General features: G+C 32.1%; 1 protein-coding gene across 1 annotated transcript in view; it reads left to right on the top strand.

The window, feature by feature from the left end:
• The window catches only part of CAMK4 (calcium/calmodulin dependent protein kinase IV), a 182,811-nt gene extending 170,100 nt beyond the window's left edge, over window positions 1-12,711 (top strand). Inside the window, exons 10-13 of the mRNA XM_074282001.1 lie at window positions 4,166-4,241; window positions 7,045-7,171; window positions 10,247-10,399; window positions 12,135-12,711. Coding sequence (XP_074138102.1) covers window positions 4,166-4,241; window positions 7,045-7,171; window positions 10,247-10,399; window positions 12,135-12,416 — 638 coding nt within the window. The 3' untranslated portion in view covers window positions 12,417-12,711. The remainder of the gene's footprint in view (window positions 1-4,165; window positions 4,242-7,044; window positions 7,172-10,246; window positions 10,400-12,134) is intronic.
• Window positions 12,712-14,537: the final 1,826 nt, after the last annotated feature.

The raw sequence follows: 14,537 nt of genomic DNA, 5'->3' as shown, positions 1-14,537 counted from the left end.
CATCTCACTCCTGAAGCTTCCCAACCTCTGCTGGTCAATGAGCAGACTGAAGTGGGGGTTTGTGCCAAGTGAGAATGACATGAATTACTGCAAACTGAGTGCAGATTGAGCAGGCCAGAATGCCTGGGAAAGGACAGCTAGGAAATTATTTATATTTATATATATTTACACACACACATATATAATTACATTTTTAAAAAATAATTCTCATCTTATTTGATGAAGTTCAGACAGAAACAGTCCTTGAGACAAATTCTGTGGACTATACAAGCGGATAAAATGACTTCTTTTTGTAGTTAAATAAATGGATATAACATTCTTTGTAGATTCACTGAAGGAATCCTTGGTACAACTCCAATAACAGAACAGTAGGGATGATATGACTACGTCACATATACATATTTACATAGAAATATATTTTTGCCACATGATTTTAATTTCTTCTGCTAAGTTTATGTATATTGAAATTTTTTCTTTCAATCCAACATGGATATTGTGAATATTTGGTATCATCACATTTATTTAAAATCTTATCGAATGTTTGTGCATCAATGTTATATCCAAGTTAACACAGACAACCATTGAGCCAGTGATAATTTATTAGTTTATAGATTAGTTTATTGATTGAGTTCCAAAGGATATTTTCAGGTCTATATTTGTAGAATGGAGACTTGTCATCTGTCAGTCCATGAAAAAAACAAATTATCTCTTACTCAACATTCAGTAGGTGCTAAATTTTTGCAGCCTGAAATGGTATTGTTTTTTAAGGATAACATTTCTATTTGAAACCCCAAATCCCTCAATTTCTTTAACTGTTTTGACTTTGATTCGATTGGTCCTTGTTTCCATATTATTGGCTAAGTTTTTAAAGATATTATTCATGGAGGACTCTTCAATTCTACAGTACTGCATAGTCATTGCATAGACTCCAACTGAAAGTATATTTTCTTCAGTTATATTCAATAAATCCAATAGGATCCTCTTATAATTTGCATTTGTTAGTGAAATGATGTTTCCTCATTCCAAAGTATTTTCTGTAGGAGTTTTTACTTGTTGATCACAGTCTGTCAGATTTTCTACCTTCAATTTTTTTTTTTTTTTTTGTTATTATTACACAGGTTTTTGTTAGGATGCTTTCTAAACTGGTGATGGTCCATTTTACAGTTCTGAAAGTATAAAGATTGGTATTGCATAGTGTTAATTGTTTCAGATATCTTCTTTCCATTGAACTTTGATTTCAGAATGACAATAAATCTTATATTTTTAGCCACAGCTTTCTCCTTCATAGCTTTATATTCAATGTGTCTTTCATGAAAGATGCCAAGTGTCATCTTTATTTAATTCTTGTATTAATTTTGTCCATTTGTTCAATTTGAATTGTTTCTTTCAGTTTCTCTCTTTCTTTAGTCTACTTTAAAATTTTATATTTATTGAATTCAAATAACATTTTGTTATCATTGGAGAAAGGTTCTATAAGATGGAGGAGCTGTTCATGATATTTTTTAGTGGCATTAAATAACTCAATGTCATCTCCATAGAATCAGTGAATAATAAGATATTTTAATTTGTCTCCCTTTTGAATTTAGAAACCATACTTCTGTTATGGGGATATAATAGGAAATGAGGTCAGACAGAACCATAATAGCTTTAAACTGTGACCTGAAAAATGTCACATTTTATATATCAATTGTTTTCAACATCATTGTACTGGATATATGTTTGAAATAAAAAAATAGTTTTTTCTGTTGTTGTTATATCCTCTAGTATACTTACTATATTTATGCCTATTTAATATACTTAAAATATCTGAATAAGCCATGAAATGGTTTGGAAATGAAACAAAGCATTGAAATCAGGCAAAGGTCTTATGATTCTACTGTGGATATAAAACAAATCATTTTTACCTTTTTTTAAGATGATTATTATTATTATTGTTATAATGCTTACTTGAACTTGTGTTGAAACTTCATTCTTCTCATCTTGAGTGATAAAGTTCAAACAGTAACTATACTGCTATTATTATTATTTTATATTTAATATTCTATGAGTTATTACAAGAAGTTTATAAGGGAGAAAATATGGGTTTTTTTGTAATAACTCCAGTAGCAAACAGAACAAATGGTCATGATCCTATTTTGGTATTATTCTATTTCTTTTGCTTGATTCCTATATTTTAAAAGATTTTTGTTTCAGGCATCTTAGAGATTATTGCTTTTGTTTTTGTTGTTATCATTAATATTATGATTAAAATTCATTGTTATCACTTTATTATTCTTAATTTTGTTGTTTTTATTGCTACTTTTATTATTTAATATTATTATTGTAACTGGAATGTGGGTTAAGTAAGACAAATATGGTATTATATAACCAGATCTGTGTTGTATTGAGAAGATAAAAAATAATGTATGTGATATTTGACTTTGGAATATAGTTTTGCATTTAGATTTCAGGAAGAATATGTATAATGTTTTTGGAATTCATAATCCTTCAAGTAGTTAAGGAAACATGATGTAAAGACAATTTATAGAAAGAGCTATCTAGCTTTTCCACTGTTCATTCTTATATAAAATTGCTCCCTATATTTCATGCATCAGAATTTGCTTTGGAGTTTCACATTTTTGTCATATTTTAGGGCAATAATTAGAGGTTTTGTTATAAGAAGTTGCAGGTTTGGAGAGCAGATTATCAAAGTTAAGTGAATTGTGTCATCATTGTATTGTCTCAGAAATTCTGTTTAATCATAATACTAAAATTTTAAAAATAAGATTTGCATGGATAATTTAGAGTTGATTATCGTCTGGGTTCTATAAGCATACCTTGAAAGAAAAATTTCCTAGCATTTTAGAATTCTGTTAAATTGAATTGTTTGCTGCTCTTATAAAGTCTCTTCCACATTATAATAAATATGTTTTGTTGCTTTTAAAGAAAGCTGTTTTCCTATTATATTGTTTTTTCCATGATTTACAAAATGCACTTTGAAATTTGGAAATATTTCTATACAGACATGGAAATAATAAGTATTTATTAATAGAATACTCAATTATAAAAATAATAGAATATAAGCTTGTTTCAGAAATGTCTCTATTTGTATGTTACAAAAAATGAGAATGAAACATTCTCACTCATCAGTACTAGTTCTCAGTCATCACTACAAACGATACTGTTGTCTATCAAAGTGTTCATAAGATTGATCCATAAACACTTAACAACTTTGTTTTTAATAGATGTCACCATTTTGAATATTTGTACTCTCCAAATCATGTGAAATAAAAAGCTTTCAAAATACAGTTTGAATGGGAGGAATCAAAACTAAATAGGAACTGAATGAGGCAAATATCATCCTATCCAGTACTAATGATGATGCTTTCCATGAGACTACAGAAGATGATCTAATAATACAACATTTTCTTTAAATTAACAAAAGGCAATATCTTATCCACCTGTGCCTTGGAACATTAAAAATAAAACAATAATATCATGAAAAAGACTTTTCCTTGAAGTGTTTCTATCTAAACTCCACCGAAAAATATGAGAACAAGCTAACAATTACAACTCAAATTTTTAGAGTTCCCTAAGATTTACAAAGCATTTATAACAACCCTATCAGGTAGGTAGTATGAGTATTATTCTAATTTTACAGATGAGAAAATCAAATGTCACAAGATTAATATTATTTATCAATGATATATCAACTAGTAATGTTGGCTCTAGTATTATCTCTCTCAATCTATCATTACATGATATTAGTAGTACCATAACTTCTAGGATTAAGGACACAGTGGAAGAAAAGTTGAAAAGAAGCAAATGGTTGACAGTCCTAGCTTTTTCAACAGTTCATTTATGGAAAATCACTTTCCAACTCTGGACCAGTTTTTGTACCTGTAAAATACGAAGTTCAGACTAGATGAGAAAGTTCTAACATTCACTTTTATATCCCTCTAAAAGACTTTCTCTCCTTTTACCCTCTCTCAACTTAATTCAAGAACTTAGGTTATTATGCTCTTGATTTAGCAATTTAGTTATTATCTAAATGGAGAAAATTTGGTACAAAGCTGTTTCAGTTTACATAGTGAGAGACATGTTCTTTTCTTTTTTATTTATTGTGTCTAAAATGTGAATTACAAATGAACTTCTTGTTTGAAATAATGTATTATCATCTCTGCAGCACCTGAAATTCTTAGAGGATGTGCCTATGGACCTGAAGTGGATATGTGGTCCCTGGGAGTAATCACCTACATCTTGTAAGTGAAGAAAGCAAAAGAACATTGGGCTACAGCATTCTCTAAGACCCTAGGCCCCATCCATTTCAGTCTGCCATCCCATAAAGAAGCCTTTTGTAATACTTTCATTACTCCCTAAGCATGTTCAAGAAGAGGATTTTCTGCAAATCCAAAGATAACCCCAAAGAATGGAAAAAACAATCAGCAAAATAATATTTTTAAAAATTAAAACATGTAATGTCCCACCATCTGTGGACCTCTTACCACACCTTCCATGTTATTCCATTGATTTTAGTCCTTCTCATTACCCTCCTTTTAAAAATTTCAGTCTGTTCCTATAGCAGTGTTTTAATCTGTGCATCCCCCTAACACAGGAAGTTAGTGGCAAGAGCCAAAGTATTTCTAGTCCAAGGATAGACAATACAGGCTAATTTCTTTTTTGCCTAACATGCTGATCAGAATCATGAATGTTTTAAATATGGAAAAATCTCCAATTTTGGAATGACCTAACAGATTTGCACACAATACTATTAAAACTATCTAATAACTATCATGAGCATTAACATCTTGTACTACTATCATCTGGGGGATCAGGCAAAAGATTCGTATTTTAACATTGAAACATCTGTGAGGATTCTTACTTTTTGTAGGTGTTTTAATGATAGAATCCTACTGCTCCACATCTGATTCTTTTCAATGGGATAATTTTCTTATTGCCTGTACCATCTGATTGCTTCATTGCCTCAGTGTCCTGGCATGAATTTTATGTTTTATCTCTGTCCCAAATAATATTATGTTCCCAATATAACTGGAGATAGCATTTAAGCAGTATATCTCCTCTATTTGTTGTTTCCCATTTTGTATTTTGGTAACTAGAAAGCAAAATAGGTTGAATCAATTAAATTATTTTGAAAGATTCATGCTTGTGTCAAAATCACATTAATCAACTCATTCAGTGATAATTCTGCTAGTAGATTACCTACAATACTCAAGAGAATCATTTTCCTTTGCACAGACCATGAAGAGAATTCACTCAGTAAAAGCTGGCTGATGAGGACTAAGTACATTTTCATGCATGCTTCTTGGCAAAGCAAAACTAGTTAAATTTAAGAAATTTTGAATTGAATGGCATGATTATAATCCTTTCAAGTCCTTTCCTTTTAATATGCAGTTATGTACAGGATGTTTCTATCTTTAGAGAATGTAAGCTTGTACTTGGGCTTGAATAAAGGGAATTCTCTGTCCCTTCCTTTTTCCTCTAGATTGTGTCTGCCTGAATCTACATTGAGAATGCCAAGTAAGCAACAGTGACCTTGGTGCAGACAGGCTGTTCTAATAGGAGTACAAAGAAATATTTGACAAAATGTACTTTGCCATTTTGTGGAAGATTCCTTTCTATACCATCCTGTATGGTATAGAAGCCATTGCAGGCTTTGCTCCAGAATACTTTAGAGGTTTAAGAAAACACAACTATCCTGTGTTCTCATGCCTACGATGAACAGGGACCTTCTTCTCTCCCGCCCCAGCCACCATATGTGGGTTGCCTCAATGTGATATAGTAAAAAGAATGTTAGATTAGAGTCAGAACTTCCATTGAAACCTCATCTTTAGTACTATGATCCTAGGCATGTGTGTCTCAATGTTTTTGGGGCTTCATTTTTACTTTGAGATAATTGTGCAGTGGGAGTGGGGAGGCAGTCCATGAAGAAGCTCACCTAGTTGCCATTTTTTTTTGTTTTGTTTTTTGTTTTTTTTCCAACTGTAATTTCTTAATTGTTCTTGCTAATTAGGTACTAAACATAGTTGTTTTGCTGTGAATGCAGACAATATTAGCATCTTTGCTAATTCAAGACCATCTTTGAGATAATTATATTGCCTCATAGCATTATTGTTAGAATCAAGCAAAATAGTGGAATATAGAGTATTTTGTAATCTTTAAAGTCCTACCCCAAAAAATTGATTCTTATTTTATGAATGGAGACAACATGCTGCAGCATTTAGGGAAAGAATTAAGCAAAATGAATATCCTTTATCTCTTTAATTCTAGTTTTTATTAGGTATGGACTTAGGCATTGCTGATAATTTTTTCCCACTCTTTAATTCATTTACCTATTAAACCAGAGCAGATCCTGAGTATCTAAACCTAAGTTAGTTCTCTCTAACAGAAGACTGTGATTTCCATGCACGGTATCCTATGTTAACAGTAAAATTCAACTGCTCTATATTTAGCAAAAAAAAGCTCAGTCCCCTAAAATACAATTTACATGATTTTGAAAAAAAAAATCACATAAATCTTGGCACTTGTTTTGAGAGTTTCCTTTCATTCACCCTTCATTGCTATTTTTCAGTTTATATTCTTTCAGTGATTTTTGAAATGAAGTAGTAACTTTGTGTGGATGACACATACTTTGACCCATCAGCATCTCTGAAATTTGGAGATTGAGATGAATGAAAATGTTGGAAAAAGTTTCATTTTCCCATTGCTCAAGTTGTTTCTCAAAAGCATGTTCAATTTCTTGTGTTCTGCTTACATAACCTGTATGTCAGGAAATATATTGAATTCTCTCTCCCTTTTTTCCCCCATTTCCTAAGGATAGTGAGAATAACTATTATAGAAATCTCTGTGCTAGAATTCCTATTCTTATTTCCTAAGTACAACATAGTTAATTTCTGTCAAAGGGAAGTTTAACAAAATGATATTTTGCCTATCAGGAATTTGCTTACCCTAAGGAAGATACCACTGCAGAGAAGGATGAGCATTTCTTCAGGAGCAAAGTATGCTTAACTATTTAATAAAGTTGTTCCTTGTCTCTTTCCTCTGCAGACTTTGTGGATTTGAACCATTCTATGATGAAAGGGGAGATCAGTACATGTTTAAGAGAATTCTCAACTGTCACTATCGCTTTGTCTCCCCCTGGTGGGATGATGTTTCTTTGAATGCCAAGGACTTGGTAAGATGGAGCAAAAATAAAATCCCTTTTTAAAAATCTAATGAAGAAGCAAAATAACATATTATTTGTCAGTCATATTTTAAGTTCTTGTTCTTGTGCATTCCATGTAGGATTTTTTATTCAATTAAAGCAATTTTAGTGTGTATTAGTAATGTTCTTATCCATGTGTCATTTTTTTCACTGCAGGAATTTAGAGAGGCAGCACAAGAGCATTGAACTGTAGGAGATTTGTTTTTCTCATTCAGGCCCAATCATTAACTATGTTATTTGGGGCAAGTTCCTTATTCCCAACACCCAGCATCATTGTGTTTTCATTTCTCCATTTGTAAAATAAAGGATGCTTCTCAAAGTCTCTTCCAATATCTATTATTTTAAAATGTAAATAATTTTCAAAATGAAATAATGGCCATTTAAATAAGCAAAAAATGTAAAATATAGAAAGTTTAAATCAGTTTCCTTACTTTCAAGAACATCAGTAATAATTCATTGCTAACAAAGGTCTTTTAATCAATGGACAAGGAATTGTATTCAGCTAACATATGATAATTTGTTTTTCAAGTGGACTTATTATATAAAGTGCTTCAAGATCCTTGAGGCTTCTCTTCAGTAATTGCATTATTCTTTGAGCATGGCTAATTTACTATAGAGAGTCCTTTCATTTTAGATAATAAAAAGCCTCATCCAAATTATCATAAATTCCTTATTGGTGTATCTTTAAAATATTCAATTCTTCACTCTACATACTAAAAAAAGGGAATTGATTATGAACACATTCAAGTAGAACTAAAATTTCTTTTAGAATTCAGTTAGATTATAGGTAAACCACCTAAATGTTCAGGTTCTGTTTCTTATCATGAAAAGGAGGATTATGCTACTAGAGGACCATGCTGACGAGCTTTACACTTTAAACAGTAAATCATATTACTTTTCATTATTCAGTTATACTTTGTCATACAAATAATGTTTGTCGAAACATAATTACCTCATCCATTCAGCAAGCATTTAATAAGTGCTCATCCTGTGCCAGGCTCTGGAGATCCAAACACAAAAATGAAAAGATCACTGCCCTTAAGGAGTTTATATTATAATGAAGGTAAACAACTTGAACACAAGTAATTAATTATAAACTATATACAAAATAATTTCCAGGATAAGTGTAAGTGTGTGAGATATGAGCTTTTAAAGAAATTAGGGCCAGCCACTTGAAAGAAGTAGAATTTCTCCTGAGCCTAAAGGAAGCTAGTCATTGTAGGAGATTGAAATAAGGAAAAAGAGTATTCTGGGAATAAGCAGAGATAAGGAGATAGATTGCCAGAAATAAAGAATAACATATAGACTCCTGGAAGATGGAATGCACGAAGAATAATATACACTAAAAAACAGATTGTGGAAAGCACTAAAAGCCAAAGTTTGCCTTCTAAGATGCAAGAAGGAGTTTTTAGAGCTTCTTAAGTAGGGTAGTGACCTAATCAGACGTATGGTTTATGAATTTCAATTTGACAATTACATAGAAGATAGACTGAGAGAGGAGAACCTAGAGGTGAAGAGAACAATTAGGATGCTATTAATATAATTGAAGAGCAACTTTTTATAAAAATAAAGAATAATGGAATATAAAAGATTACTAATTTTATCAGTCATACATTATACTAACTTAAGGGGGAGAAAGCTTCATCCTATTTACAGTGGATTATGTAATTGTTATTGATCATAATTTGCTTAGATCAATATAAAATGCATTTGAATTTATTAAATAAATATCTCAACTAACAGCTAGGAAGATAGCAGGCATTCTAAATAATAGACACAAATATGATGTTGAAAAGTTTCCCTGTGAGTCATTTCTGAAAGAAATAATACATATAAGAATAATCTAGGCTTCCTTTTCTCATAGAACAGGATGTTAAATATTAAGAGTTGAAAGTTACTTGACAGATTACTCAATCGTGATTTTCTGGATATCAGAGCTAGAATCCAAATTTTCTAATAAAATGCTTTTATTTGTGGCTCAAATCTGTTTCTGTAATGAGCAAGGACCACTACTGACTGATCAAGAGTATTAGAATTCAATTAGAATTCATTCAAATTATCTGTATTTCAGTGATTGCCCATTCCTTATAAATAATGCTAAAGCCCTAGGGATGAAAAACATCTTTGTAATTAAAATTAATCCTACGCAACTGATTGTCAATACTTCTCTGGTTTTCAATGGATTTTTCCTAATAGGAAAGTATATAGCATTTAAATCAGAGACCATAGATTTAGAACCAGAAGAATCTAAATTCATCTTAACCTTTCATTTTGCAAATAAAACAGAACTAGGTTAGTGAAGTGACTTGTCCCACAATTACATTTCTTTTAAACTATTTCAAAAATAGGCTCATGATTTTTAAAATTTTTCACTATGTATGGTTAGGTGGATATTGAAGAAACTCCATGGGTATTGTCTTTGACTTAAAGGAATATAATAGGGCATGAAATGACATGATATAACATAAGAAAGGCATGAAATGATATAACAACATGACATGAGATGAAGTAACATAACTATATTACACATAATATATCATATAATATAACATTATGATATAATTTAATTTGCATTAATATAATTTCAGTAGTAATAAAAACCAAGATCTATTTTTTTACCCCTAGGTGGGGAAAAAACAAGAGTGTTATAGTATCCATGCTTGTCTTCCTTGATCCCACCATCCATTTGTCTTTTGTGACCTCTGGGTGCTTAATTTTTTTCTTCTCTTTCTATAGTCAGATATTTGAAGTATGCCCTTTTATTTTACAGATGAAGGACCTGAAGCTTTAAGTGGTGACTTTGCCCCAGATCATATAGTTGGCGCTGGTCAACTCATGGTTCAAACCTATCTCTTTTCATCCAATACCCTATCCTCCTTTTTGTACTCTCTTAGCAATGTAACCAGAAATAATGGGCAGACCCTTGTTATTTGTACATCAGGTGGCATGCCAGTGCCCATTATGTCAGTATATAGTTTTTGTCCTTCATGTTTATTTTGAAATCAATATCCTCACTAAAGAGTCCATCATACTCCGTTGCTATAGGTGAAAAAACTGATTGTTTTGGATCCCAAGAAGCGTTTGACTACTTTCCAAGCTCTGCAACACCCTTGGGTCACAGGGAAGGCAGCTAATTTTGTACATATGGACACTGCCCAAAAGAAACTTCAAGAATTCAATGCACGGAGAAAGCTTAAGGTAGGAAATCATTTTTACTAGGAAATTCAGGCATCTTCTAATAAGAAAAATGTTTAAGTTTCAATAGTTCATATCAAATATTATATATTAAGCACTTTATAATAATATCAGAGCTTAATGGGAATTAGACATCATCTAATATAATCCCCTGATTTTATGTGTGAGGAAACTGAGGTTCAGAGAGAGAGGAAGTGGCTTGATCAAAGAAATGCAAAAAATTTATGGTCCTAGGCCCCTTCACAGTGTAAACTAACATTTGAAATTCTGAAAACCCAAGTTGGTGTAAGATGCATAAGTGGAGGTTATACAAAAATATAAATTGCTCCCTATAAGGCAGGAAAGCCAGCATAGATGCTATAGAAGAGCACCCCCAAGGAGAGCAAGAGGCAGCTTGTGCCAGCCAAGTCACACTATCATTACCTCAGCCATCACCTTGAATACTACCCGTCCTCATACCTTGATAGACATAGGTCAGAACCCTGAAACTTTCAAAATGGGAGTACCCTCTAGACTGAAAGTTCTGTTTTCATCATAAACCCATGAATCACTGTGAAAAGGGAGCTATGTTCCTTGCCACCACCAGTACCAACTTCTAACCAGATGTTGCTTTTGGAAAGATATCCCTTGGGTGTGGTAGTACACTTTACTCCTATTCCTGTCCTTGTTTATAGTCTAGTCCCACACAGCCATTATTCAGGGAAGTAACCCTGATGGAGATGTTTACTGATAACTTCTTCCTATTAGTGATGCAGCTACAGTACAGAAGACCTATGAAAGAAAGTTCTTGCCAGCAAACCATCTGATTTGCTGCTGAGTCCTAGGGACCATGGATTCTTTCTAACTTCTCTTTCATTGGAATGTGAGCTCCTGAAAACAGAAGTTATACACTTAATAAATTTCTTTTTACTTATTCAATCAAAAACAACAACATTGTAAAGAAAAACAACTGTGAGTGACTTAGTGGACTAATTTCAGAATTAGATATGTATGTTTGGACGCGGACAATGTTAGCAATTGTTTTACTTGACTTTGTATATTTATTACAAAGTTTTTGTTTGTTTTTCAGTGGGAGTATGTTGAGGATTGGGGAAGAGAAAGATCTTAGGATGGGCAACATTGCCAAGAAAGAAAGAAAGAAAGACAAGTCAGTGAGGCATTTTTTTTCAAAAAATGTACAGAACAGCAAGAAAATCAAGAGAGAAATATAGGAAATCAGGATAACTTTGAAAAGTTACATGCTAAATTCATCATATACTGAAAAGGAAAAGCAAGCTGTTAAGAGATTTGTGATTTAATGTTAAATCCTCTCTTTATTGTTTTTTACTTAAGAGAAGCTCGTTTTACTTGTTTGTTTTTTGCAAAATAAAACTGACTTTTTTTTTAAACAAAAGGTGGTCTGCCACTTACTAGCTATTTAAAGAGGCTTTGACAATTCATTTACCTTCTCTAAGCAACAAGCTCTTCATCTTTTAAATAGAGATGACAATATTTAATTGCTCCAAAGGATTGTTGTGAAGAAATAAGTTTTAAGATAATGCAAATAGAAGTTATTCTTAATTTTTTCATTTTCAGAATAATGTTTAAAAAGCCATTTGGGCTCATGTATGGAATACTTCTTGAAAGAATGAATGACTATTTACCCCTAATATCAATTCCCTAATAATACTAGGTCTGATTTTTATCTGAACCATTTTCAAAGGAAGCGAAAACTATTGCTTTTCTCTTTTTTCATTAGGCTGCAGTGAAAGCAGTGGTGGCCTCTACCCGACTGGGAAGTGCCAGCACTCACAGCAACTCTCTTCAGGACAACCAAAAGCCCTCCATTATTCCAATACCCAATGAAGATAGTAAAGGGAAAGAAAGTGCACCTCAGCTGGAAGAAACTCGAAAAGAAAGTTCCACTGAAAGAGTAACTGCAGGAAGAGAATCCCAAGATGAAGTCCAAGATGAGATTGCAGCTGGAGGAGAAATCCTCAAAGTCAGTGCACAAGAAGGGGGAGGACTACAAGAGTCCTAAATCACCCTTTTTTCAAAGTGAGAGCTGAAGCTAGTCACGTTCATGCATGGGCTAATTTGTTCTTCAACCAGGAAGATTTGTAAGTGTGATCCTCACTGTAGTGGTTCTATTTTTGAGGTGCAAAACAATGTGTAATCATACATCAGCTGGTGACCCTAACTCCAATGCATGTAACTGCTTATGAATAATAGTGTTCTCTAATGGCATGTAACAGATTACATGTAATGTTATCTAATAGCAACAAGTGAAATTTGATGGTGAGCAAAAAAAATATAACACTTAAACTTCAAATATATTGTCAGAGGGCAAAAGTATTTTCTGTTTGCGAAACTTAACCTTCTAAGGGAGATATCTGATTTCTTTGAAATGGTAGTTATTTCTATAGGCATATTGATCATCTGCTATATGTTATCATAAAGCTATTTAAATGGTTTTTTATTCACATGTAAAAACTGTTTACAAGAAGATAGCAAATAGATGTACAGTATATGCAAAAACATTCCATAAATTCTGGTAAGAAACTGAAGCATTACTTTCAAGGGCCATGAAGCTATATGCCCCTCCAGCTTGTGTTGCGAATGCCTTACTGTATCTTTAACTGTTTATATACTCTGTATTACTAATAACCAAAAAGCTCTTCATAGAATCCTACCATTTCATTATCCTGGCAAATTTTCAATACAACTGGGATGGTCCCTTTTTCCTTCCATATCCTCACTTTCTCTTTCATAGGAATCCTTTTGAAAAAAAAAAAAACTCTTTAGAGGGTGATAAAAATTGGGCCTATGTAGAGTAGTAAAAAACAACAGGATCCCTGTCATTTTTTAAAGCTATAATTGTACTTGTCCAATAGTTTATAAAACTATATAGCTAAAAAAGGCACTAATTTTTATGGATAAAATCTGTAATTACCATGTTTTAAATACTTGGAAAAAATCTTCTTAAGGCTGAATCTTATGAAAGTACTTTTCCAAATTAAGGTCATTATTAACTTTTTTTGCCATTAAAAGTCATTTTCTCCTTGTTCGTTAAACAGATATAATGTTTATGAACTAAAAAATCTTCAACAAAGATACTTTATGTGTTTTTATGCTCCAAACTAGTAGTTCCTAAATTTAACAACAATGTATTTTTAAAGTGTCTATGATAGAGATACGGAACAAATATCATCTTACTTTTTTATTGAATCATCAGTCTTAAATTAGAGAATTGGTATCTAAATATTACTTTTAGTCCAATTGTTTTCATTTTAAGATAAACTTTTTTGAGGGTTTAATAGTACATTTTTCCTTTTTAACATAGTTCCCAGTGATTCATAGAATTGGGTTAATAAACATAATGAATAATTTTTTAAGTTCAAATTAAATTTTTTATCAAGTCAAATACTTATATATTTTATAAGTTTATTTATTATAATCTATTATATTTCTGATAAAACTGAAAAATCATTTGACTACAACCAGAGATGTAATGAGACATTCCAAATAATGGTTTAGAAATTGTTACCCTTACTCACTGCATTGCTACCATTCACTACGGGTTTTGAGCCTTCTTGTTAACAATACATTTTACAATGAAGAAAATTCCTACACAAAGATCAGAATTGTATGGCATTAAGAATATGTATATTTAATTTTAAAAAGGTAATTTTTCCCCCCCTGAGGCTGGGGTTAAGTGACTTGTCCAGGGTCACACAGCTAGGAGGTGTTAAGTGTCTGAGACCACATTTGAACTCAGGTCCTCCTGAATTCAAGGCTGGTGCTCTATCCACTGCGCCACCTAGCTGCCCCAAAAAGGTAATATTAAAAGTGCCCCTTGCTGCACCTTACTTCATATTTCACCTCATATGGCTACATACCTTTCCTATCTTTAACTTTTGGCTCTAACTATAACTGTAGAATCCTTGTTGAATAATCAGTAAGTTTTCTGATGTACATAACTTTAATTTTTTGGTCCCTTCCTCTAAAACATACATTGGAAAATAAAAGTATTTCACTTTCTGAAGGTCACTAGAGTTTTACTGAAGGTATGTTTCCAAAGTTTTTTCTTTCTTCTTCCTTCTAGTCTGAAGGAAAAGGTGCTTATTGGTAAACATGGAGAAAGATAACATATCTTACAGGT

The sequence above is a fragment of the Sminthopsis crassicaudata genome, chromosome 1, assembly GCF_048593235.1.
Source record: "Sminthopsis crassicaudata isolate SCR6 chromosome 1, ASM4859323v1, whole genome shotgun sequence".
Classification (NCBI taxonomy): Eukaryota; Metazoa; Chordata; class Mammalia; order Dasyuromorphia; family Dasyuridae; genus Sminthopsis; species Sminthopsis crassicaudata.
This window is presented reverse-complemented; position numbering and strand designations above follow the sequence as displayed.